The 25,254-nt window shown below is 35.7% G+C and overlaps 4 protein-coding genes across 7 annotated transcripts in view; 3 read left to right on the top strand and 1 right to left on the bottom strand.

Moving 5' to 3' along the window:
* Positions 740-3,612, top strand: LOC105177190 (type IV inositol polyphosphate 5-phosphatase 7). Of its 2 annotated transcripts, none has more exons than XM_020698886.1 (7): positions 740-1,140; positions 1,257-1,344; positions 1,431-1,541; positions 1,634-2,242; positions 2,645-2,908; positions 3,127-3,313; positions 3,457-3,612. In XM_020698886.1, the coding sequence occupies exons 1-7, from the start codon at positions 1,041-1,043 to the stop codon at positions 3,526-3,528; spliced, it is 1,431 nt and encodes a 476-aa protein (XP_020554545.1). In that variant the 5' UTR covers positions 740-1,040; the 3' UTR covers positions 3,529-3,612. The 2 variants fall into 2 exon arrangements, with proteins under 2 accessions (XP_020554545.1, XP_011098547.1); XM_011100245.2 differs by having other exon boundaries at positions 745-1,140; positions 3,454-3,612.
* On the bottom strand, positions 3,749-6,332 carry LOC105177343 (centrosomal protein of 135 kDa). Of its 2 annotated transcripts, none has more exons than XM_020698887.1 (9): positions 6,238-6,332; positions 5,964-6,133; positions 5,661-5,723; positions 5,478-5,497; positions 5,318-5,362; positions 5,052-5,119; positions 4,617-4,750; positions 4,359-4,447; positions 3,749-4,166 (listed from the first exon to the last, which is right to left on the bottom strand). In XM_020698887.1, the coding sequence occupies exons 1-9, from the start codon at positions 6,308-6,310 to the stop codon at positions 4,034-4,036; spliced, it is 795 nt and encodes a 264-aa protein (XP_020554546.1). In that variant the 5' UTR covers positions 6,311-6,332; the 3' UTR covers positions 3,749-4,033. The 2 variants fall into 2 exon arrangements, with proteins under 2 accessions (XP_020554546.1, XP_020554547.1); XM_020698888.1 differs by having other exon boundaries at positions 4,617-4,747.
* LOC105177189 (ABC transporter B family member 15-like) lies at positions 16,450-22,356 on the top strand. Its single transcript, XM_011100244.2, has 7 exons — positions 16,450-16,834; positions 17,351-17,405; positions 17,501-17,679; positions 17,771-18,228; positions 18,352-18,892; positions 19,695-20,591; positions 20,744-22,356. The coding sequence occupies exons 1-7, from the start codon at positions 16,577-16,579 to the stop codon at positions 22,127-22,129; spliced, it is 3,774 nt and encodes a 1,257-aa protein (XP_011098546.1). The 5' UTR covers positions 16,450-16,576; the 3' UTR covers positions 22,130-22,356.
* LOC105177188 (paired amphipathic helix protein Sin3-like 2) overlaps positions 24,385-25,254 on the top strand; it is an 11,268-nt gene continuing 10,398 nt past the window's right edge. For both annotated transcript variants that reach the window (XM_011100243.2, XM_011100242.2), the window contains exons 1-2: positions 24,385-24,638; positions 24,779-24,862. In XM_011100243.2, the coding sequence (XP_011098545.1) occupies positions 24,783-24,862 (80 nt within the window). In that variant the 5' untranslated portion in view covers positions 24,385-24,638; positions 24,779-24,782. The remainder of the gene's footprint in view (positions 24,639-24,778; positions 24,863-25,254) is intronic.

The raw sequence follows: 25,254 nt of genomic DNA, 5'->3' as shown, positions 1-25,254 counted from the left end.
CATCCATTTATATATATGTATTGTTGAAGCTAATAAACCTCTCATTTATTAAATAGGTAGGTTGATGGGAAGAGCATATATTTTTGGTAAAAATATCATAATCCAGTTGTTGATCCAACTGATTAGTGATAATCAAATTTGCAAATCTCTCATCAAGAACCCAATGTTGAATTTGTTTAGGGGATGGACAGAGTGGGAGGGTTGAAACTTGAAATTCAAGATTCTTTCTGAATTATTCTATCAAAAAAAAAAAAAAAGATACGCTTAATCTTATCTTATAATAAAATTATTCGTATATGAAAGAATCATAGATACATTATTAGGACTACGTGCACGGATAAGGATACTGATTGATTAATTGAGGGCTACAATGTTAACTGTGTGTAAAACATCATGATACAAAATTAGAAAAATAGACATGGTTTTGGGCATAATTGAAAAAAATATGAGAGAAAAATCAGTAAGAATTAAGACAGATTTAGACCATAAATTAGGGAGGGGGAAAAACAAAAAACAACTTATTATTGATCCTCAGTTTTTGAGGTGAAAAAACAAGAATTGGTATTTAAATTATGTTATTAATGGAGTGTACAAAAGAGTTTCACCTAGACGTCAACGGTACGTACCGTCCCTCAAAGAAAATCAATCTCACACAAGAAGTACGTGATAAGCACCCTTCAATAATCAAGCCATGATGGAACCATGTGAGGTCCTAATTTTTGGGTCTCGACTTCACCTAAATTTCATCAAATCTGTGACCTTTGACCTTCCTTATGTCATCTCTCTCTCTCTCTCTCTCTCTCTCTTGTGATTACCGCTTCAGCCACAAGTTGTTGAGGCTTGTTTTTGTCTGTTTTATAATCTCTTTGTGCAGGCGATCTATACTATATTCGCTTTACGCCTTACAGTATAGGCCAAATTTGTTGTTCATTCGCAAGAGTGGTTACCAAATGTACAACTTTCCATCATGAGAAATTTGGAGCCCGTTCTTTAACTACTTGTGATTGGGGAATGGACTATCATTTATTTTCCTCGCCGTAATGGAAAGAAAGCGCCGAAGCTGGAGAGTGAGAAGGATTCATCGCTGGTTTTTGAGGAAGCAAAAGAGAGCCGACCCATTTCAACTCACTGGAATTTCAGGTATCATTCAATCAATTCATCCTCTTTGCCTCAGTGCCTACGGTTATCCGCTCAACTCTGAATGTATCTGATAACTTTAACTCTGAATGTATCTGATAACTGTATTTTCAACACAGATGGTGGTGAAGATGAAGATGATTTCACAGATGATTTCTCATCTCCATCACCGGCGGTGAACCGATGCATTGGAAACAATGAATTAAGGTGCCTTTTAAAGAGACATAAATTTAAAGTAAGGTTATATACCTGTATCATGTTTTGTTAACGAGGTGACTTTTTATATTTTGCAGAATATTTGTGGGTACTTGGAATGTGGCGGGAAGGTCTCCAGTGGGAAGCTTGGATGTAGATTTGGATGAATGGCTAAATCTCAGAGATGCAGCTGACATCTACGTTCTTGGGTATGTTACAACTGTGAACAATAATAATATGTACTTTAAAGTACTATCATGATATATTTTCCCTATTCCTAAGCGCCGTCTTCATCCTGCAGCTTACAAGAAATTGTACCGTTAAAGGCGGCAACTGTAATTGGAGCAGAGGACCCAACAGAAGCAACGAACTGGAATCTACTAATTGGAAAAACACTCAACAACAAATATGGATGCCCATGGCTAACACCTTTGGTACATCCCATCACCAATGAGAATTACCATTATGATAGAGTTCCCGACTCTGAAAGACAACCTAACTACAGCAACCAAACGGCAAATCTTGCAAACAATCAACATGGAATTCGGTTTGAGCATCGGAATCAATTGAGTAGGTACAAATTAATGGCAAGCAAGAAGATGGTTGGAGTCTTTATTAGTGTCTGGATGAGAAGGGAATTGCTTAAGAGGTACGAGATATCAGGTGTGAAAGTTTGTTCAGTGGCTTGTGGAATAATGGGTTATTTGGGAAACAAAGGATCAGTTGCTGTAAGCATGTCGATTGGTGGAATTAGTTTTTGCTTCATAGCTGCCCATTTGGCCTCTGGAGAAAAGAAAGGTGATGAAGGGAGAAGGAATCACCAGGTCTCGGAGATTTTTAGGAGAACCTGTTTCCCAAGGCTACCCGAGGATGGCGACAAGCTTCATCCACTAACCATATTAGGACATGAGTAAGTTCACCTTTAAGAAATACGGATGATCAATCTGACAAGGGAAAAATCAAGTCATCGATGATTTTCATAAGTAACAAAAGAATTTAGCTTGAGACAAGAAGATAAATAGCAATTATTACTTGCAAGTTACTAGAATTTGAAACTTAGAATATTGTTGAAACACTTGCGGCAGTTACTGACATTCATGACCTGGATGGCAAGTGAGGCATGTGGACATCAGCAGCATTCTAAACCTGATCTTAGATAAGCTGCAATAACACTAGCTCTCCTTTTTCAAGGAAATAGGAAATAGATGACTTCGATTTTTTGTAATCCATATATTTGTAAATACAGTAACTGTTAGTTAATAGGGTTAGGCAATTCATGTTTTATGATAGGATCTGTTTCTCTGTAGAGCAGTCGGATATTCTGGTTTGGAGATCTCAACTACAGACTATACCTAGAAGACAACTTAGCCCGGCAGCTAATACAAGAACAAGATTGGAGAGCATTACAGAAGTTTGATCAGTTGCGGAGGGAACTTGAGCATGGTGGTGTATTTCAGGGTTGGAGAGAGGGAAACATTGAATTTGCACCCACTTACAAGTATTCTTCCTACAACTGCAACAGGTATTCAGGTGGAATTCCAAGTAGAGCAGGAGAGAAGCAAAGAACACCAGCATGGTATATTTATCATCTTGAATATTTTTCACTTCCAATTACCAATTAGCTTCAACCTTTAATTGTAAGAGCCATCACACACTTATCAGAAGCATGATTCTGTGTGCATGTGGTTTTCTCTGGGGGAGAAGTTCCCCATTTAGAGGAGACAACTACCTTAGACTATCTTCCTAGGACAATATATAGGGTGTCTAATACTGTGGTATGGTTTCCATTTGCAGGTGTGATAGGATTCTGTGGTATGGTAAAGGAGTGAGGCAACTTTCCTATTTTCGCAGTGAAAGCAAATTTTCCGATCATCGACCTGTATCAGCTCTGTTCTCTACTCAAATTGAAGTAGTACAATCTGCAATTTCAAGTTGTCCAACAGTCCCAACTACCCTCCTCACGAAAACTCCGAGCAAAATGGTAAGTCCCCTTGTGTAACATAAAAATGTGCTGTCAGGATAGCAGATTTGCACGTTCGTGAGAAAGATACATTTACTTAAAACAATTTCCCTATGTTCAGGATCAAATGACCAATGCTTAATTTTCTTATTGATCTGCAGCAGAGACATCAACCCGAAATGGCTAGTGGGGAGGCTACACCCACCTTGCTGTCATTAATTGTGCAGGATATGTAAGCTTCACAAACAAATATATAGACTTGTGTGTCTGCAGGACACAATTACCTATATCATTTTATTGATACTGAAAAACTTCATACACCCCCTCCTCCCCAAACAAAAAATTGAATAGAAAGTTTGATGAGGAAAAGAAAAATGCAGACCTTCATGACATGTTAAAGCAAATTGTAATATTTATCAAATGTCACAACTTAGAATAGGAAAGCGAATTCATACATTTTGATTATATGAGGTCAGAAGTGCTCTATGTATCTACATCCATCAAAACATCTGAGTGGAAGAGCATATGAAGACACAGGCAAGAAATAATAAGTTGCAAATTTTCAACCATGCAATATGCTGATCTATGCGATTGCACATAGCTATACACTCACATATGTGATTTTCACTTGGAGCATATGAACATTTTAAGCTTTCTCCAGAGTCTTATCTTCATACTTAGTTACCAAGCTCAAATTAAGAAGATAGATCACAGTAATCTTATGAAACTAATTAGAAGATGTTAACTTCCATCACTTATCTGAAGAATTTCACTAAGTTCCTCTGAGTTATCTTGATGGCAACGGGGACATAAGAACCTCTTCTGCAGCTCATCACCAAGAGCAGCATACTTCTCTTCCAGTCCCGATGTCAGCTTGTTTCCAGTCAAGGCAAAAAACACATTGAAAAGACATTTAAGAAATTCATGCTCACGCAGAACTATTCAGCATACAGTAAGTATGTCAAATAATATCTGGACGGATTGCAGGGAACTTTTTAGGTTTACTCCTGCTACATCCAGATTAAGCAGTTGAGATATCGCAAACAAGTGCAAAATTCAAGGATATCTTCTCAACTCCTGAAGCTCCTTGCTTTCCTTCATCACTGACTCCAAGAGCAATACTTTCTTTTCCAAATTTATAAGCTCCTGTTGGACCTGCACAAGCTCTGGTAGTTTGTTCAGTTTATTCAGAAAACCTCAACCATTCACATACTTATAGGCACATTACATGATTAAGTGAGTTCTTTGTTAGATAGATCAGGCATCACAACTCACCTGATCTAGCATTTAACAGGGTTATTAGGTATCAAGATTAACTCCCCACCTGATCATGAATCGCTTTTTCAGCTTTATATTGTTGTTCCTCCTGATTGGTATGTAGGAGTATTTCAGCAAGTTTATTCTCTTGAGTAACTCTGGCTTTCTGAGCATCTTGTTCATACACAGTTGAGGAGCCTGCTTTGGAATGCGCCCAAAAATATTTAACACCAAATACTAGCTGTATCAGCTGAAGTTATGCAAGGAATTGAATCAATTCTGTTTGCAAGCTATAATGAAGTTAAAAGTGTACCATAAAAGATCAGTAGTCATAAACTTCTGGCCGATGCAACTAAGATCCAGATTAGTTTCTTATCTTTCACAAATCAATCCATTTTTGATTATTCAATAGTTGTCTCCTAAACATTTTACAGGATGCATAACATACACTAATGGAATTTCTCTTAGCTCCGATGTCCATCTCCAACGAACATATACATACCACCATTTAAAGTTGCTATAGAGCATGTCTCTGCATTGAAAGCAGAGGGAAACAATTCTTGAAATTTCCTGTCACCCAAAAAACAATGGGATAAAAATACTTGATATAATACAGCATAGTGTAAAACTGGATTTAAAAAAAAGATATTGATACACACACAATTGTCTGTTTGAAATGAGAATTACCCAATGAACCAGCAATAGCCTATATTTGGAGAAATATCTTTTTATAGAGGAGAAAACTCCAAGCATTGATGAAAAACCTACCTTATCTTTGCATTTAGATGAAGCATTTTGTCAATGAATCCATCTCTGTGAAAACAAGGGTAAATGTATATATTCAAGCAAACTCAGTTCTGATTAACATTTGCAATTGTAAATGACTAGTTCTGATTACAGTGAACCAAAATATCCAATAGATCTGTACCGCAAGGAACTTTCTTCACTCTTCAAATCATTGAAGCATATTTCAAACAAAAGCAAAGTCAAAAGACACATGAAACAGAAAGTTTATCAGTCCGTATGAGGTGCACATGAAGCAACTTATTATTTGTGCATCTGCAAAGGAGAGTTACACTATATATAGAAGCATCACTAGAATAGAATAAACCTTAAGTGCAGCCAATTCGGAGGCAAGTTTTGATATCTCATTGTTAGTAAGAGCAATCCTCGCCTGAACAAATTGAAGCAACAAATTTTTAATAAAAGCAACATAAGCACAAACGGCGTTGCACTTCCACGAAATTCTCTTCCCCATGTCATAATCACAAGGGAGAAATATTACTAAGTAACAGAGTACTAGAAAAGTAACCTAATGAGTGCCATCTCCGAAGAAATATGATATAACAAGTCCTAAAGACAAAAATTAAAATGTCGTCCCAGCCAAAATGAGGAAAATTCGAGAAATTTAAACCTCCAGCGCTTGATTCGAAGCCTCACACATGGATAGTTCAACTTGATGGCCATTGAGCTCTTGCTCCGCCGTCTCTTTGTCGAGCTTTGCTTCTTCCAGCTCCCTATTTGATGCATCCAGCTCAGATCTTAGTTCTTCGATTCGTTTCTTCCGTTTCGCAATCCTCCGCTCTGCCAAAAAAAAAGGCGAGAATTCCACGTCCACAGTGAAATCCTTGATGTTTCTGCCGCCAAAATAAGAAATCAGCACAGCAGTGCGAGTGGTTTTGGCATACCTCCTTGAGATTTTTCAGCAGTGAAGTCACGTATCAGGGTTAGGAGTTGCTTCTGCGAATCGCTTCCCGCCATCGAGCTATCAGTATACACCTTCTAACGGTGTAAAGGGGGACTAAATCTAAATTTCCCCACTTTTATACATGCTTGGTGACACAATCTTCACCGTAGGATCTGCTGTTCGATCGTTAAGGCTAAAACAACTACGGAAGCCCAATTTGCATCAGTTCATATTTCTGGATAATATCATATCCAAAGCCCAAACACAGATTTTGGGTCATAACCCAATCCTTACACGGCCTAGTTTGAATCCCAAACTATTTGTTGTGGGCCATCTAGTAGCCCATGTTACGCCTAATCATCATTTAATTTAATAAAGAAAAAGAAAATCAATCATTAAAGCTATTTAAATACTCCAAAATATTTTCATAAGTTTTACATATAATTTTTTAATTACAAAAGAGCAAATTTTAAGTATGTAAATAAAACACATTTAAATAAATATAAGAGGGAAAAAAAAAGAAGGAACCATAAATTAATCTTTGTTTTTAACTAATAATGCTAAAAAAATTAAAAAATTTCGATACATTAAGCAATACACCAATATTGCTAATAATAATAAATAAATTACAATAATCTCAAACTCGTTCATAAATTCTAATTATTGAATTAAAATATCATGGGTGAACTATATATTAAAATAGCTACAATTTAGTGGGGGGTTGGGGGTGTATGAGGGCGATGGGAAAGCGTAATCGGCTTTGGATGGGCACCAAGAGAGTGATGAATGCCGCGTGATGATCTCCACCATTACTCAACACTATTTTCACATTTTTATTGCTGCTTAAATAGTTGTATTCCAAGAACTTGTCACGGCCCACTGGCGGAGAGTGGATTGGGAATATCCCCAGCCGCAGCGCTCTCATTTTTAATCTAATCTTAATCACTCTCATTATCAATATTCAGCACTATTTCTTTGTCTTAAGCATATATATATATATATATAATACTATTGGCAGTTAATACAGATTTGGATTCCCTGCAACTATAGTCTGATGAGTTTCTTTATATATATGCGATGGGCCCTATGCTGCAACTTGGACACAATAACATCTAACTAATCCTGATTAGTACATGTCAATTTCTCATTAACTGAAATTTCAATCAATTACTTCACTTCGCCCATGTGCAATTCTTTTTTATTGTTGTTATTTTGATGAATATATATAAACCCATGTGTCCATCAACCGTGCAATTATTCGAAAGTGTTCACAGATGCCTGATTAGAACCCTCCTAACACAATCTTTATGACTTTTGACAGTGCTTTTTCTAGATATTTATTTTTCAAAATAGAGATTGTTTTCTCCTAACTGATATGGGTGGGTGGATTTCATTATAATTTTAAATTGTATTTTGCTATCTTTTACGGTTATAATGCTCCTAATCAAGTATTATATTGTAATATTCGCCCATAATGGATTATTGGAATAAAAAAAAAAGGAGAAAGAAGCAACAAATCAACACTTGACAGATTAGAAGGATTAGTTAGGCGTGCCCATGCCTAAACATGTATGAATTCGGATGAAAAAGAAAAGTTCAAGAAATGAAATTTGAAAAGATTTGAAGCGAATTGGGACAGTTTTGACTGATTGAAAACTTTTCTTAGGACTTTTAGTTTTATTAGGAATCTACTTTTGTTAGTTTTAACAGGATTAAATAACTAGTTAGTATATATATATGTGGTGTAAGTCACTATATAAACAACTTTTGATTTTTGGATATTTTTTTCTCTATATTTTTTTATAGAATTCTCTCTTTAACATGTTAAGCTAGTTCTTCTAGTTCCAGTTAAGACTCGATGAATGCATAATTGCAATGAATTGTGAGATCTAATTTATGCTTTAAATTTTCATTCATATTGGTATTTGTGTTATTCTCTGTGATTTTATTACAAATAATATGATTTATGAAGTATAGAGCTCATTGCTTTTGTCAAGATTTTTTCTTAGGCAATTGAATTTGCAAATCTATAATTGTATATTTAATTCAGTAACTAGTGGTAACGCAACAAAATTAATTATATTATAGTTTTTAATTATATTGTGGGGAATGCACAATCTAACTTAAATAAATCCTCTTATGAATTTATTGATTAGAATTGGGTCTTTCTAGTTCTTAGTGCTATTGGTAAATTAAATTTTGAGAACATTCTCAAGGTTGTTTACTGATCAAGGATTTAGTCAATGGACGACCTTTGACTATATCGACAGGGTAAGAAAAGGTGAGATTATTAGGTTGTAACAATGACTATAATCAATTTATCTATCATTAATGATTGACATCTTTGTATCTATGATTGATCATGGAATTGGGAATCATCCTGTCTTTAACCGGAATATTTTTCTCATAATTACTCTCTCTTTAAGTGTTTTCTTCTATTCAATTTTATATTTAGATCCCCCCTTTTTCATTTTCACTTCTACTCTCAAAAGGAATTTATCTGAAATCAATCTCTGTGAATTCGACCCTACTCATCACTTTCATAAGTTTTTAATAGAAAATATTTTGGGAGGATTCGACACTCATCACTAACACTTGGAGTCATTTGAAATAACTATTGTTTTTGTGGTCAAATAAGTTATTAAAAAGTTAAAAGAAGGGTATTTGAAAAAAAATAGCATAATTCTTACCATTGTACCAATAAATTGCAAAATTTAGTAAGGAATCGCTTATAATTTTTGGTTTAAACCAATATAATTTAAATAATTAAAAAGAAATTATAAATCAAACAAACTCTTTTCAACTTATTTCTTATTTTAAGCTGTTGCGACCACCCTTTTTATGAAATTGACACTACCTATTATAAAGATATCACTTTTATTAAAGTAGTTGCATGTGATTTTTCCCCGGTTCAATTCAACCAAACTGATTCTAGAATGAAATTCATGCATTATTTAATAATAATAATACATTAGGTATAATAAAAGATGGTGCAATCCAGCTTCTCAACTCCTAAAGCACCATTATGGGCTCCGAATCAAAGAGCCTAAGCACTTTGAATAACTACATAATTGCGACTAAGAATATACATCATATAATAACATTAAATCATCACCCCATTACATTACACGAATATACTATTAATTTCACTTTTAAGTGAAAAGGGCATTAATTGTCCCCTTGCCCAAATAGAAATGGAATCTTTATGTTTTTGAATTTATAATACAAGTATACATTCCTTTTTCCATTTCTGAAAAAAAAAATGATGAATTACAGAATTTAGCTTTAGAACAACACGTGCATGCGCATTCACTATAACGGAAGGAAGAAAAATACTTATTTAAATTAGATTCGATCGGACCAAATCGATCACAGAGCAAGTGTAATGCACTTGTCATGTAATTAGTCTTTTTTTTAACTGTAGATTATTTATATGATAAGTGTATTGCACTTATTATATAATTTATTTAAATTCAAATAAATTTGAGCTAGAATTTCTAGGAATGGGGAGGAAAAGGAGTGGTAAATTGCAGAAAGGATGGTGGTGGATGGAAATCACATTTCAATATCAACAAATCAAGTCAAGCGTGATCACTACCATAATGACATCAAATTCTCATGAGTTACGTTTATATCAACTTTGGGAAATGCGAGAGATACACTTAAAGGAAGTTATTTCATCATCAATCTCGTCACACCCCATTTACCATTCCAATTCCATTACAAACATATAACTGTACGAGTCGGGTTTTCTGTTGTTGCTTTCTTCAACCCGCCCTACTCCCATTCACAACCAAAAATCATATATGTTGTCACTTCCAAGATAAAAAATATCACATAATAAAGTTCAATCCACGATATCGTGTAATGTTTTGTGCTTACTTTAAGCCAAAATTCAGTAGCCCAATTCAGTCCAATCGGAATTTATAACATGACGATAAACACATAATATATATCATATGTTATTTAAAAAAAATCACTGATTACATGATAAATGTAATACAATAAATTGAATTTTAAACGTTTTGAGAGATGTGTGTGTATACAGTGCCCCGAAACTAATTATTGGATGTGATGCTTAATAATGCAAGGAAAAAAAAAAAGTGAAATTATCTTTTTCTTTTGCTTTTATGGGTATGGTTATTCTTGTTGCGGACTGGATGCGCACTTAAGGAAAGCTAATTCTAAGTTCCATTTCATGAAATTTCTGGTGAATTATTTTGGAACTAAGCAGGCTCACTGACTTGTATTATCCTACTTACGCATCACTTTAATTTGTGCCAATCCTATAAAAGTGGGCTGTCTCATTGTTATTCATATTTTAGGTAAATAATTAATCGCGGTAAGTAAAAAGAAAAATGGTAAGGTAAATAAAAATCATTATAACTTTGTTGTGTCTAGACGAACGATTTCCATATTATGATAAAAATATCGTTCAAGTACTTAATTATGATATTTTGTGTTGTTTGATTTGATTGATCTGGACGTACTATTTTAATTAGATATGTCTATTCCACAAGAATCGTTTACATGGACCATTATATAAAAAGTGTTGGGATCAATAATTTATAAGGTAAAACAGTCGGGCAGGTACTCTAAATTTCTAAAAAGGGATTCCTACTTTTTCACCCACTTGGATGTAATGAATAGGATGTTCCTGCTTGGGGTGGTTTCGAGCTAGAGAGTAGTGAAGCTTTTGTAACAATAAATATAGGAAATAAGCACATCGATTTCTGAGGAAGATGGTAACATTGATGAACATGCGAATAAAGAGCAATCAAGATTAACCAATTTTGTTGATACAAAGCAATAATGCAAAACAAGCAGATCGAACCCGTCAGTGGAGTAGTCCATTGCGTACTTGATTAGTCCAATTTTCGCAACGAAACCCCGACAGTGCCCACTTACTCCAGCTTCATCAACTACTCACCAATTCGTGATCATAATTTTCGTAGATGACAATGATGAGATAGCGACTTTCAGCCTCTCTGCTTCTATACCCAATTCCCATCTGAAAATTGTTTTTCATATCCATCCTGTCTAATTATTCTTTTTTTTTTTAAAAAAAAAAAAGAGAGTGATAAAATATTCTATATATATTCTTATTGATTTTTCATGTGCTGGAGAAGAATAATTAATTAATTTTGATGAGCCGAAAATTTCGAATTTTATAGCAGTAGTGTTAAATTCGGGATTGCAGAGATAAAGGATAGGTTGGTGATGGTGGGAATATAGAAGGGGAAAATGTGGCGCGTTTGGCTTGGGTGGTGAAACTGCTGGGCTGGGGTTTAATTGATGTTTGTGATTTTTTGTAATCCGGTTAAAGTGCTTGAGGTGGTCCCTTGTGTCCATGGTGTGAGACAAGAATGGACTGCTACACCATATTGGAATCCATACATATATTTGATCAACTTCACAACTTTCGCATATGTGCCATATCTACCAAAGAAAATAACGTCCATTACCAATTTGTCGTCTATTCTTTGCTCTAACTTTCAAGAACTTGTCGTCTATTCTTTGCTCTAACTTTCAAGAACTTGTCGTCGTTTACGTTTTTATATATATATACATTTATATGAACTAGCTAGTCGTATAATAAAATATACGAGATTGTTTTTCTTTTATGATTTTGATCTTTTGAAATATGAAAATCATTCAACATCCTCGCGCTTGAATCTGAAGAAAAGCAAGCATTTTCTAACACGAGCAAATCGTGCGACGATTAGTCGTTTACAACTAATGCACGATTCTGTAGTCCACTACAATGTCGCAGTCGCACGTCACAGCTCACAAGCTTTAACCGGAGCATAGGACCCTATCTGTAGATCGAATTCCTGTGAAGAATTGTGGTGCTTTTCGCTGGATAGGGTTAGACGTCCGGGTAGTGCCATTCTTGATCAAACACAAATCTTCATGTAAAACAACACAAACAGTAGTACTACTTCTCCCTGCAGGAGGGATTGAGTGGTGGGGAGTAAAGAGTAACAGTTCTTGCTGGCCTGATCCGAAATAATAGTGCCTCCACTCGCTGCTGCCTCGTCGTCTTCTCTTACATTTGTAGGTCATCACAACAGTTGAACACGGGCGGACTTGGCAACTTTGGCTTACCAATTTTACTTCAACACCGAATTTTTGCTATTTTGTTTCACATCAGTGCTGCAATCTTTTTCTATATTTGGGAAAACATGTCAAGCATGCCCCAAATAATAATGTTGATTTTCCTTATATGATAAATGGCATTTGTAATTAAGTGGGATTTGACGGATATTAAATTAAATTAGGTCATGATGATATATATATATATATGTAGAATTTTGGAGTGCGTACGTACTTTTCGAAGTTGTTATATTTGCAATTATATTCTAGTATAGTATTTAAATTCAAAATCACGTTTTAATAATTAAAACAAGTGAAGGATGATTTTTATAGAGAGCAACGTTTTCATTATGTACATGATCAGAATAGTTTATAATCGTTGTTAAATGTTAGAATTATGCGTAATACTATCTAAAAAGCATATGTAGTGTAAATTAATTAGTTCAAGCGAGAACTATTAGTATGAGCGGAATATCCATTTCTGAATCTCGCATTGGGGAACCCCCACTATCTCAGGGTCTGAGTTGCCTTTGTTTTGTTTATGCAATTGATAATTGAGATGCCCGTAATATTAGTTAGAAAGAAGAAAAAGTTGAAGATTTTGAATTGAGTATGATGTTGACAATAAACCCGTGGAGGCACTAAAATCTTAAGTGCAACTCCGTATATGAAACTATTAAGTTGTACAGGATTTTATTAGTGCCCCTATAAATATACAAATAATGCATTAAAGTCACTTGATAATAACTTTAGCAGAAAACTCTCTCTCTCTCTCTCTCTCTAGAAATAACTTGAATACCATCACATACTTTATTTATTTTAAAAAAAAAAGTCATACATAATTCTTAATAGGGGCATTTACTTGGAATAATCGGGATTGATACTGATCCAGGTTGTCCCGTTGGAAGGAAATGTCGAGCTCGCTCGCTGCGACCTAGTGTTAAGTCCCTAAGAAAAAGAAAGGTATCGTCAGGTAAGTTGGGAGGGCCCCATCTAAAATTTTTTAATACCTAAATCTAGTAACTTATAAAATGGTCGAAAGCGATATAAGAAAATAAATATGATTGAAAATATATCCAAAATCACGTACCATAAATGCTTCGAAATAGTATTAATCACCGTCCTCGTTTGAAATTGAATATCAAACTTTTCGACTCGATCAATAACTAACTATTTGACCCAACCAGAACCAGGGCCCGTGCCGCTTCAGTAGCCAGGCATGAGAATTCCTTAGTCTTTCGGTAATATATCACGGTTCTCTCGCCCTCTTCCGCCAACAATTGGGTCAAATGTCTAATCTGTCCCTTGAAGCCGGCCCAACTAAAGATATTGGCCGTTCACTTCGGCCCGTACAAAGGAACACTTAAGGTAGCCATCTCTTCAAGGGTATTTTAGGTAAATAAAAATAAAAAACCACATCTTATCGCTCTACAAAAACCAATCAAACTATAAAGATTAATTTTTAGACAGAGTCCCCGCTGCATATGCATAAGTAGCTCGAGTATGCGGATTCGGCCAATGAGACAAGAGCAGATGTCAAAAAGGCAGAGGCGGTGCGGGACTGAGGGTGCAATTAGTGGCAGTTGCAGTTGTCTTGTGGTGCACAGCGCACAAAGACAAAGCCGCAGAAATCGCAATTGCTTCGGCCTGGTCTGGTTCCCGAAGCGGCTTAAATTCCACGACCAACGAGGCTGGCTAGTTAGACATACGGTCCCACCACTGCCTCTGCTTTACTTCCCCTGGACTTACTACTACTCCAGTACTCCTGTTTCCTTTTCTCCTGCCGCTGTTTTACTGTCTTATTTTATTAAAATAAACTAAGGAGGTAGTGCGTAGCAATTTCCAAGAACACAGATATTAAATGACGACTTTTACCAAACGCCTCAGACCGTCCGCTTTCGCCGTTAATATTGCTGGAACCATGGAAGTGAGTTTACGTTTTTGTTTTACTTGGATGTGGACTTAGTGAAGTGAAGACAAATCTTTCACCTTTTTCTCCCTATTTTTCACTTTTAATTAATATATCTTACCATCCACCAAAAAATTTTCTCCAAAATTTAACTCCTTTATTATTCAACCAACAACATATTAATATTATTTTTTATTTATAGTTTCCCCCAAAAAAAAAAAAATCATCCCTTTAATCAAATCAATTATTTAATTTATTAAAACATAAAATCGATCTATTTACAGCAATTATTCAATAGTTTCCATATTCTATAATAATGATTCATTCTCAATATTTAATAGAAAAAAAATACATTAATCAAATCCTCGTGTGATATTATAAATAAGCAAATTATATTTCAAAAAAATAAATAAATAGCAAAATATTTTCTTTAAGATTAATTAGATTGAAGGTAAAGCCAAATAAAATATATAATAGTATTAAACGTGGATTATAATTCATGTGGTATAAAAGTAAATAAAAAATAAAGGTCACATAAAAATCCTGGATTCCCTCCACCGAACGTGCAACCTAGTTTTCCGCAAGCTTACATGACTAAGATTTCCTTTCCCCAAGCCAGACATTTTTGTTTATTGTTCGTTCGGTTAACAAATTCGACCTCACATGCAATAAAAAATGAGAAAAATATATATATATATATTGAATTTGTCGGCTGCTTGTGTGGATATAATTTGTTGTGTTTCACAATAATTTATATTATAAAATATAAATATTACAATAACTATATTTATGTTATTTGTCGTTGATTGTGTGAGATATTATTTTTTTTTATTTTGTAAAAATATTATGAATTGTTTAAACTCCTAATTTCTAGTTGATATAAAACGTTTCTCAATGTTAAAATTTAAAATCGCTGGTTCAACAGAAATTAAAAGTAAAGTGACATAGACTACGAAAAAGTCCACTTTTCGATCATGGCGTAAGAGAATAGCTCAGCATGAATGGCGTGGCCAATTGTCTTGTATTCCTCTAATTCCACGCATCCTCATTTTGGGATGCATCATTATAATATTATTTAGTGAAAATAAATAATAAAATGATTTTTTTTAAATTTATCAATTTATAAAATTTGTTACCCAATACTCAATTTCATGATGACAAGCAAATGTTTTTACCAAAAACGATAATAATACAATTATATAAATATTTTAATATATGAATTGAGAAAATAAATAATATATTGATTCGAATTTACGTAACATAAAAAAAAATACATAGGCTTTTAGTAAGACACGAACTGGTTTACGAGAATTCAACCTTAATTATTATTTTACAGCATGATAGGCAATTGATTAGCAAGATAATTAATCAAGATTAGTACCCACTTAACTTTTTGACGAGCGGTGAGGCAAAAAATGGAATAAGAATGTGAAGCCTCTCACAGAACTAATTCATTACTATTGATAAAAGAGAGACCTGTCTCCGAATGATTACCACCACTTCCATTAGTTCATTTCTTGTATTAATTACATATTAATATATGGAATTAGGTTGTCTGATCTCAAATTTATTAATAATCATAATTACATATAATTTTTTTAAAAAAAAATCCACCCCAGTTTCCGGTGGTACATACTTCTCCACGTCGTATAATTGAATAAGTTGATGATTTATATGTAGACAAAAACGAGAAGGAATGAAAAAATTGAAAGAGCGATTCTCCAGATTCTGTTTTCACAGTACCCTCTCCACCGGGTGGAACTCACTTTATTTCTATGAAATTAAATCAAATAAGTACGTATTTATTACAGAAATAATTAAGGTTGTTAATCGTCCGTGACCATGAACTCATGAAGCGTATCTGCGTCACTAATGACGGCAAAAAGATAAAAGTCAACACCCCCCCGAATCCTCCAGCCTGATCACATGTATTAATACGTACATTGAACTTCTGCATTCCCGGAAAATATACATATATATATATATATATATGTTTACATTGTAATTATTTAATTAATTAACATAAACTTAGTCAAAGTCTAATTTCGACATATTTTTTTTACAAAATTTAATTATATATAGAAAAAAATAAACAACTCATCGCATCCTGTTGAAAAAGATAATAATAGTAATACATTAATCAGTCTTTTTCATTCCCCCGCTGCGCTGATCTCTTCCCTCTCTCTCTCTATATATATGATTCACTCACTCTCTCATTCCAAAGGCAAAGAATTATTAGTGCTGCTTTCTTCCCAACTGCTCTGTGCTGAAAAAACGACACGAACACTTGCAGCGGAGAAATTTTGGAGTCTGGTGGGGCGCTGGGAGGGGTGACATGGGTGGTAGTGATCATGTGGATCAGCAGAAACAAAAGAAGAAGAAGAAGGGAAGTAGAAGCAGTGGTATTTCTTTTCGTTTGATTTTCATGCATGCGGATGGTTGGGATACGTTGTTGATGGGGCTGGGATTGTTGGGTGCGTTCGGTGATGGGGTTTCCATGCCTGCTATGCTGCTGGTTACCAGCAAGCTGATGAACAGCTTCGGAGACTCTCAGACTTCAGTGACTGATGAGTTTAGTCACAACATCAACAAGGTTGGTTCTCTTTTTTGGTGTAGATGTACATTTTGTTGTTTAGTGTGTTTACTTTCCATTTCTTGCTATGGTTTTTTACCTTGAATACAGTTTTCAAACTAGGAAAGAGATGGTTATGGCATGTCGTCTCTTTATATATTTTTTCTTTCTTTTTCTTTTTTTTTTGTGGGGGGGAATGTTTCGTCAAGTGTGCAGCCACCCTTTATTCAGACAATAATCATTACAAAATTTTCCTTTTCTTTTTCCAGTTTGTTTTGGTTTTATGGTAGAACCCAAGAGGGCATTTGTTTGTTTAGTTTATTATTTTTCCTTTTTTTACTTTGTATTTTTCGTGTTTATGGGGTTTGATTTTCGTGTTTGTAATTTTCCGTGTAGCATATGATCAATTAATTTGGTGTAGGAGTAGTCTTGACAAATTTTGGCAGCATGATCGATGAGGATCTTAATCAATTTATTGAAGCTTTCTTCTCCAGGCTATTTATTTGTGGCTAATTAATTATTTTTCTTGGGATTCAGAATGCACTTGTTCTTTGCTACATGGCTTGCGCGCAATGGGTCGCTTGTTTTCTTGGTAGGTGTTTCTCGGACTTGTATTAAAACGTTGTAAATATTCTTACCTTGAACTTCAGCTTCAATTTCTTGCTTAAATATTTTTGGGATGTTCAGAGGGATATTGTTGGACAAGAACAGCAGAAAGACAAGCTTCAAGGTTAAGGACAAGATACTTGAAAGCTGTAATGAGGCAAGACGTCGGCTACTTTGATTTGCATGTAACCAGCACGGCTGAGGTCATCGAAAGTGTTTCCAGTGATAGTCTAATAATTCAGGACGCCATTAGTGAAAAGGTTATAGTTAGTACATTCTTTCTATCTTAAAAAAATATATATCTTTTCATTAGGTTGATTACATCTCTAACATTCTTGATCTCGCCAACAGGTTCCGGTTTTCATCATGAATCTCTCGACGTTCTTTGGATCCTATATCGCGGCATTCATCATGTTGTGGAGATTAGCAATCGTGGGATTTCCATTTGTAGTATTCCTACTCATACCAGGTTTGATGTACGGCAGGACTCTGATGAGCATTGCAAGAAAAGTCAGGGACGAGTACAGCAAAGCTGGTGCAATAGTAGAACAAGCCATCTCTTCCGTCCGCACGGTTTATTCCTTTGTTGGAGAGAGCAAGACTATTGCTGCATATTCTGCTGCTCTTCAGGGGACTGTGAAGTTGGGACTGAGGCAAGGATTAGCCAAAGGTTTAGCCATCGGCAGCAACGGTGTTGTCTTTGCAATTTGGTCCTTCATGTCTTACTATGGCAGTCGATTGGTCATGTACCATGGCGCTGAAGGAGGCACCGTTTTTGCTGTTGGAGCTGCAATTGCTATTGGTGGACTGTAAGGATCCTTCTTTCCCTCTGTCCATTACAGCACGTCTTGTCAAATAATTGTTATGTTTATAATCAACGTTTTCCTATTGTCTATATGTATAGTTGAACTCTTTATATTTTTGTTGAACAGATCACTGGGTTCGGGCTTGTCCAATGTGAAGTATTTTTCTGAAGCGAGTGCGGCCGCAGAACGTATAAAGGAAGTCATTAACAGAGTTCCCAAAATCGATTCGGACAGTGTGGAAGGCCAAATACTACAGAATGTATCTGGAGAAGTTGAGTTTAAACACATTGAATTTGCCTATCCGTCGAGACCTGAAAGCATAATTTTCGAAGATTTTAATCTGAAAGTCCCGGCAGGAAAGACTGTGGCATTAGTGGGTGGAAGTGGATCCGGAAAGTCAACAGTGATTGCTCTGTTGCAGAGATTTTATGATCCACTTGGTGGTGAAATTCTCCTTGATGGAGTAGCCATCGACAAGTTGCAACTCAAGTGGCTAAGGTCACAAATGGGCTTGGTTAGTCAGGAGCCGGCTCTCTTCGCTACCTCAATTAAGGAGAACATACTATTCGGCAAAGAAGACGCATCTATGGAAGAGGTCATAGAGGCTGCCAAGGCTTCTAATGCTCATAACTTCATCACTCAGTTGCCTCAAGGTTATGACACTCAGGTAAATTTTCAGGCCTGGCCTATAGCTTTTCGCCTTCTGCCCTTATCATTCACTAAGTATAATTTCAAGATTATGTTGTTCACAGCATTATTGTATTTCGATTTTATTGTTTTGGAAGACCCTTGAAGACCTACTGTTTCTTTTTGGTTGTTGATGTTATATGCCTCCACATATTAACAAAGTGGAGACACCATGACAAGTGACAACCATTAGTATGGTATTGAAAACTATTTGTCCTATTTTGTGCAACACATGATGACTTTCTCCTGTTTTCTCTAAATGTGGAACCTCATCAACTCTTCATCTCTGCCTTCCAAAGTTTATGTAGGATATCTTAATCTGGAGAGGTTCTACAGCCACGTTAAAACTAATAATCAGTGTGTAACCCATGAACTCCACAAAATATGTGCATGCACAAAGTTCCAGTATTTGCATACTACCTTCTCCGGATGACTGTTTCTTCACGTCCGTTTTTCATTAGTTGGAATTTTGGATTTTAGGAATCGGTAAATGATCTGTCTTCCAGCCAGACATGAGCAATCTTTTGCACCAAACTCATTAGTCATCTAATTAAGTATTTAGTTTGACTAAATTTGTTTATGACTTGACATAATTCCACGTACTAAAACGACAGGTTGTCTTTATTTCCTGTAGGAAAGTGAAAACTGCACCATGGTGATTAACTTTGTTTGCGCATAGTTATTCGATATTACTAAGAGTTTTGGACTGTTTTGATGATTTTTGGTGTGTGATAATTGCATAACAGCTGCTAGTGGTAAATGAAAAATGTGTCTGGTTGCAGGTTGGTGAGAGAGGAGTGCAGATGTCTGGAGGCCAGAAGCAGAGAATAGCAATAGCTAGAGCCATAATCAAGGCACCCAAAATTCTTCTACTTGATGAGGCCACGAGTGCTCTTGACTCAGAATCTGAACGAGTCGTCCAAGAAGCTCTTGACAAGGCAGCCGTTGGACGCACCACCATCATCATAGCCCATCGTCTTTCCACCATCCGCAATGCTGACCTTATTGCAGTTGTCCAAAACGGCCAGGTCATGTCGATGGGTTCACATGATGAGCTTATACAAGATGAAAATGGCCTCTACTCTTCACTAGTTCGCCTCCAACAAACTGAGAAAACCAAAGAATTCACCACTCCTAATAGTGTTGGACCAGCATCCCTAACAAACAACGACATCCACAACACGAGCAGCAGACGGCTCTCAATAGTCAGCCGGTCCAGTTCAGCCAATTCGGCTGCACCAAGCCGAGGAGTAGATGTGACAATCGTGTTCAGTGATCAAGTTTTCTCGAAGCCTTCATTTAGAAGATTACTGGCTATGAATTTGCCAGAGTGGAAGCAAGCAACGATGGGTAGTATAAGTGCAATATTGTTTGGTGCTATTCAGCCACTATATGCATTTGCATTGGGATCGGTGATATCAGTTTATTTTCAACAAGATCATAGTGTGATCAAGGAGAAGATAAAAATATATTCGTTGTGTTTTCTCGGGTTGGCTGTGTTCTCACTCTTGATCAATGTTTGCCAACACTACAACTTTGCTGCAATGGGAGAGCATCTGACAAAGAGAATCAGAGAGAGAATGTTGTCGAAGATGCTTACTTTTGAAATTGGTTGGTTCGATCAGGATGAGAATGCCACGGGTGCTGTATGCTCTAGACTAGCCAAAGATGCCAATGTGGTATGTTCACTAGCCACAGTTCAATTATATGCTAGTACATATTATGCATTCTGCCATTTGAAACATGGAAAACTTAGGAGCCTTCATAGGAGAAAAACAATTTGTGCAGCTATCGTCATATGAGTGTAACAGTATTTTGATGTCTAATACAGGTGAGGTCTCTGGTAGGTGATCGGATGGCACTGCTCATCCAGACATTCTCTGCAGTAACCATAGCTTGCACGATGGGTCTTGCCATTGCTTGGAAGCTTGCTTTAGTAATGATAGCTGTACAGCCCCTAATCATCATCTGCTACTACTGCAAGCGCGTCCTGCTAAAGAACATGTCGAAAAAGGCAATGAAAGCTCAAGATGAGAGTAGCAAGCTTGCAGCAGAAGCCGTCTCCAATCTTCGTACTGTGACGGCCTTCTCTTCCCAGGCTCGAATCCTCGAAATGCTTGAGAAAACCCAAGAAGGGCCTAAAAAAGAAAGCATACGACAGTCATGGTTCGCAGGCATTGGGCTCGGTACCTCCCAAAGTCTCATGACATGCACTTGGGCCTTAGACTTTTGGTATGGTGGCAAACTTATAGCAGAGGGCTTCATTGGAGCAAAGGCTCTATTTCAGACTTTCATGATCTTGGTGAGCACGGGCCGTGTCATAGCCGATGCTGGAACTATGACCAATGATCTAGCCAAAGGGGCAGATGCAGTAGGATCCGTTTTTGCTGTTTTGGATCGGTATTCCTTGATCGAACCAGAAGATCCAGACGGCTACAAGACCGATAAGCTAACCGGCCATGTCGAGCTTCGTGATGTTGATTTTGCCTATCCGGCTAGACCAAACACAATCATCTTCAAAGGCTTTTCCATCTACATTGAGGCAGGAAAATCAACTGCACTAGTAGGACAAAGTGGCTCAGGGAAATCAACTATAATAGGCCTCATACAAAGATTCTATGATCCATTACGAGGCGTGGTGAAAATCGATGGACGAGATATCAAGTCATATCATCTGAGGTCACTGAGGAAGCACATTGCACTTGTTAGCCAAGAACCAACACTATTTGCCGGTACCATACGACAGAACATCACTTACGGAGCATCAGAAGACATCGATGAAGCTGAGATCATTGAAGCATCCAAAGCAGCCAATGCACATGACTTCATCGCTGGACTAAAAGACGGCTACAACACATTCTGTGGAGACAGAGGACTGCAGCTATCCGGCGGACAGAAGCAGAGAATCGCAATAGCTCGTGCCATACTGAAAAATCCTGCAATCTTGTTACTAGACGAGGCCACAAGTGCGTTGGACACGCAGTCGGAGAAAGTGGTACAGGATGCGCTTGAGAGAGTGATGGTGGGAAGAACTAGTGTGGTAGTTGCACACAGGCTGAGTACCATACAGAACTGTGACACAATTGCTGTCTTGGACAAGGGAAAAGTGGTTGAGAAAGGGACTCATTCTTCCTTGCTGGCTAGAGGGCCAAAAGGAGCATACTATTCACTTGTTAATCTACAGAGAACTCCAGCCGCCAACCAGACAATTAACTAATGTTTTGCCTACTTTTTCTCAGGCCTTTAACATTTAGTTGAATCCATGTGAGTGAGATTCTGATGATTTTGAGGCCTCCTTCAAACCCTTTTTTTTTAACCATTTTTGGATAGTAAGGTGAATGTAATATTCTGGAAAATTCTTAATTTAATATGTACTTCTGGTATGTGTAAATGTACATATAAAATTTACAAATCTTCAAAGTTCCCTGTCTATGCTTATGTATTATTATTTTTTAATTCTTTCAAGTGTAAGCAATCATTTTTTTTAATAAGTCGATTACAACCATCAATATCTAATAACTATCAATAAAAATAAAAAGCATATAGTATTCATCTATATCACATAACATATATAATCAACACCCACTTATGATTAATTATTTTTTGAAATCATGCAACTTTAGTCATTGTGTATAAATCAATAATTATATTACTTACTGGGAGCATTATTAAATTAAATATATTTTTTTAATATTTTAAAAATATAAATATGAAATACTTATAATCGAAATAAAATTTATGATATTTTGTGAAAAAATAATTAATAGTGACAAACAACAAGCGAAATAATAAGTAAAAAGATAGTATCTTTTTAACACATCGGGACAAAAAAATCTTTCACCAATTAAGTTTATTCTAAAAGATTTTTCTCCAAATACTATCCAATTTAGTTGCTTTTCACCCTTTTTACAAACACTACCCACTTTTGATTCTACTACAACTTCTAATTTTTTCTACAAAAATCATTTCTTTAAAAATAGAATTTTTTGCAAACACTCCCTTAGAGCCATGGAACCCCAATTTCGTCAATTGAGTTAGGCCAATGCTATGCTTATGTATCTATTTATACTATTTATGCTCGTTAGAGTAAATAATTCTCAGTTCAATAATTTTCAATTAATTTTTTTTACTAGTTCAGATTGATTTTTTCATTTTATTTTTTTTGTTTAAGTTTAATTCAATTAATTGCATTTATCGAGTATACTTTAATCATTAATAAAATAAAAAAATTCAACATTTCAATCAAATTGGTCGAATTCGCGTCAATTCCTTTTTTTTTTTTTAACCCACGTACATACCCACTCACACACGCTCCCAAGAGTTGAATTCGCGTCAACTCCGCTTTTATTGGAGAGGTTTTGGATTTTGAATCAGATTTTTCATTGAAAATATCAATACAGGCTTTCTTCACACGTCCGTCAAGGTGTAATTGGGGCTATAGGTTTCTGGAAATTGATGCAAACCAGGCTGATATATCAAGTGATAGCACGATAGATTATTCCTGGACGGATCACTAGACCTAAAAGGCCAGTCCAAAACACTTATAGGATTGAAAAGCCCAATGGGTCCGAATTGAAATCTGCTTTGGTTCGCATTCAAATTCAATTTTTATTTGAAAAAATTTCAAATAAAGCGTTATGAAATGATTAATATATGGATTTAGAGATAATTGGGTAAAATATAAATATTAAAAAAGAAAAAAGAAAAAAAAATTCACTCCTCAAAATGACTAGCCTGATTGCTAAAACTAAATATTCCTAAAAGCATCACTAAATAATGAATTAACAACAATTAAAGACAATCTCTTTAATTATCACTACATCACATCCTGTTTGATTTATTACAAAACGACAAACTTGTAAAGTATTATTCATTACAAGATTAGTTAACTTTTAAGTAACACTCGTGTATTTATTGTTAAGATGAAGATATAATCTGTTCATCCACAAATTACTCCTGAAATCATGCATTATTAATATCGAATCACTGAACTCTGAATACACAAATCCTGAATATTCTATCATAGCAAGAAGTTTTATTTCTTCTTATTTTATCTTTTTAGATAACGTTCATTATTAAAAATATCTCATAATTCGAGTAAATAACTGCAGTAAAAAAATTATAGCGGCACAATTGAAAACGCCCACACCAATCCAAAAGTCATTGTACTACAATAACAAGAATTTCGTTCCTCTACTTGTTGTCTCCCCGTTTTTGCCTCTCATTTGAGTAAATATTTACAACTTTTGATATTCATCATAAAAAGTGAGAAAACATAAAAATATTGCTGAAATTTCAATTTGGGTGGGCTTAGAAAATGATGATGGAGATTTTAGGAGTTAGAGCCCAATCCATTTGGAGAGATGTATTTTATTACAGAGTTGGAAGCCCATAAGCAGCCGCTTCAGCACCAAAAAAGCCTAAAAGTTTCGAAATTTTGGATGAATATAAAAACTGGAGGGTCACGTAATAGGAGTAAAACATTTCCTCTTTCACATAAAACTTCACTAAACATCTTCTCCTCTCAACAATTTACCTCTTGGTTTTGGTCTATCTCTCGGAACTTCATTTCCTGTTGTTGCAGACAAAATTGAATAGAGAAGAAAGGATTTATCCAAATTCTGAAGTTTAGTTTGATCCGGACGATTTTCCGGTTCCTGCTTGGTTTGTATAGATTAGATCTGTTCTCCGCTTTTCCCTTTTTCTCAAGGGAGGAGGCTGCTAAGGTTAGTTTTTTTCTTTTGTTCGGAGATATAAAAGAGAATGTTTTACTCTTTTAGTATTTTTGAATTTGTTTTGTTTTGGTTGTTTTTTCTGGTGTGTTTTCTTCACCTTGTTAACGTTGAAGTCGTTAATTTTTTTGTAGAGAGATGAAGCGATTGCGGGATGAGGTGTATATGAACCCTCAATTTAAGCGGCCATTTGGTTCTTCTTCATCTCGGGGGGAATCGTAAGCTCTTTTTTCAGTTCATACGCATCTGGAATTGGTTTAACATGGAGTAATTTACTTGTGGTCTTTTATCCGTGATGTTGTGTGATTTCATTGTTTAGTCGTGGTCTAGTATGTCATGTAAACAGAGAGTGGTTTTGTGATACAACTCCAAGTTAATCAACTGGGTTTGATAAAATCTTTTTGATCAGAAACGTCCGACACCCACTTTTTTATGTATCAGGAGCCTCTTTAGGTGGCCTCATTAGCAGCAGTTGCAGGAATTGGAACCAGAGTAAACAGGAATTAGGTTAATTTCTTGTATTGACTAGGGTTACGGGGATAATAAGGGAAATAAAATTTGGATCATTATGTGCCCCACCGCCTTGATTTCTTTGGTCTCTTCCCCCCCC

The sequence above is a fragment of the Sesamum indicum genome, linkage group LG15 (genome assembly GCF_000512975.1).
Source record: "Sesamum indicum cultivar Zhongzhi No. 13 linkage group LG15, S_indicum_v1.0, whole genome shotgun sequence".
Taxonomy (NCBI): Eukaryota; Viridiplantae; Streptophyta; class Magnoliopsida; order Lamiales; family Pedaliaceae; genus Sesamum; species Sesamum indicum.
The sequence above is the reverse complement of the archived record's forward strand: the minus strand, read 5'-3'. Positions and strand labels throughout refer to the sequence as shown.

Bases quoted from the DNA above. Each gene is read 5' to 3' on its own strand.
- LOC105177189 (XM_011100244.2), top strand. From the start codon at position 16,577: ATGGGTGGTAGTGATCATGTGGATCAGCAGAAACAAAAGAAGAAGAAG. The intron at 16,835-17,350 runs GTTGGTTCTCTT...CTTGGGATTCAG, and splicing joins TTAGTCACAACATCAACAAG to AATGCACTTGTTCTTTGCTA. The intron at 17,406-17,500 runs GTAGGTGTTTCT...TGGGATGTTCAG, and splicing joins ATGGGTCGCTTGTTTTCTTG to AGGGATATTGTTGGACAAGA.
- LOC105177343 (XM_020698887.1), bottom strand. From the start codon at position 6,310: ATGGCGGGAAGCGATTCGCAGAAGCAACTCCTAACCCTGATACGTGAC. The intron at 6,134-6,237 runs GTATGCCAAAAC...TTTTTTTGGCAG, and splicing joins TGCTGAAAAATCTCAAGGAG to AGCGGAGGATTGCGAAACGG. The intron at 4,448-4,616 runs GTGGGGAGTTAA...GAGCTTGTGCAG, and splicing joins AAAAAGCGATTCATGATCAG to GTCCAACAGGAGCTTATAAA.
- LOC105177190 (XM_011100245.2), top strand. From the start codon at position 1,041: ATGGAAAGAAAGCGCCGAAGCTGGAGAGTGAGAAGGATTCATCGCTGG. The intron at 2,243-2,644 runs GTAAGTTCACCT...TCTGTAGAGCAG, and splicing joins CTAACCATATTAGGACATGA to TCGGATATTCTGGTTTGGAG. The intron at 2,909-3,126 runs GTATATTTATCA...TTCCATTTGCAG, and splicing joins AAGCAAAGAACACCAGCATG to GTGTGATAGGATTCTGTGGT.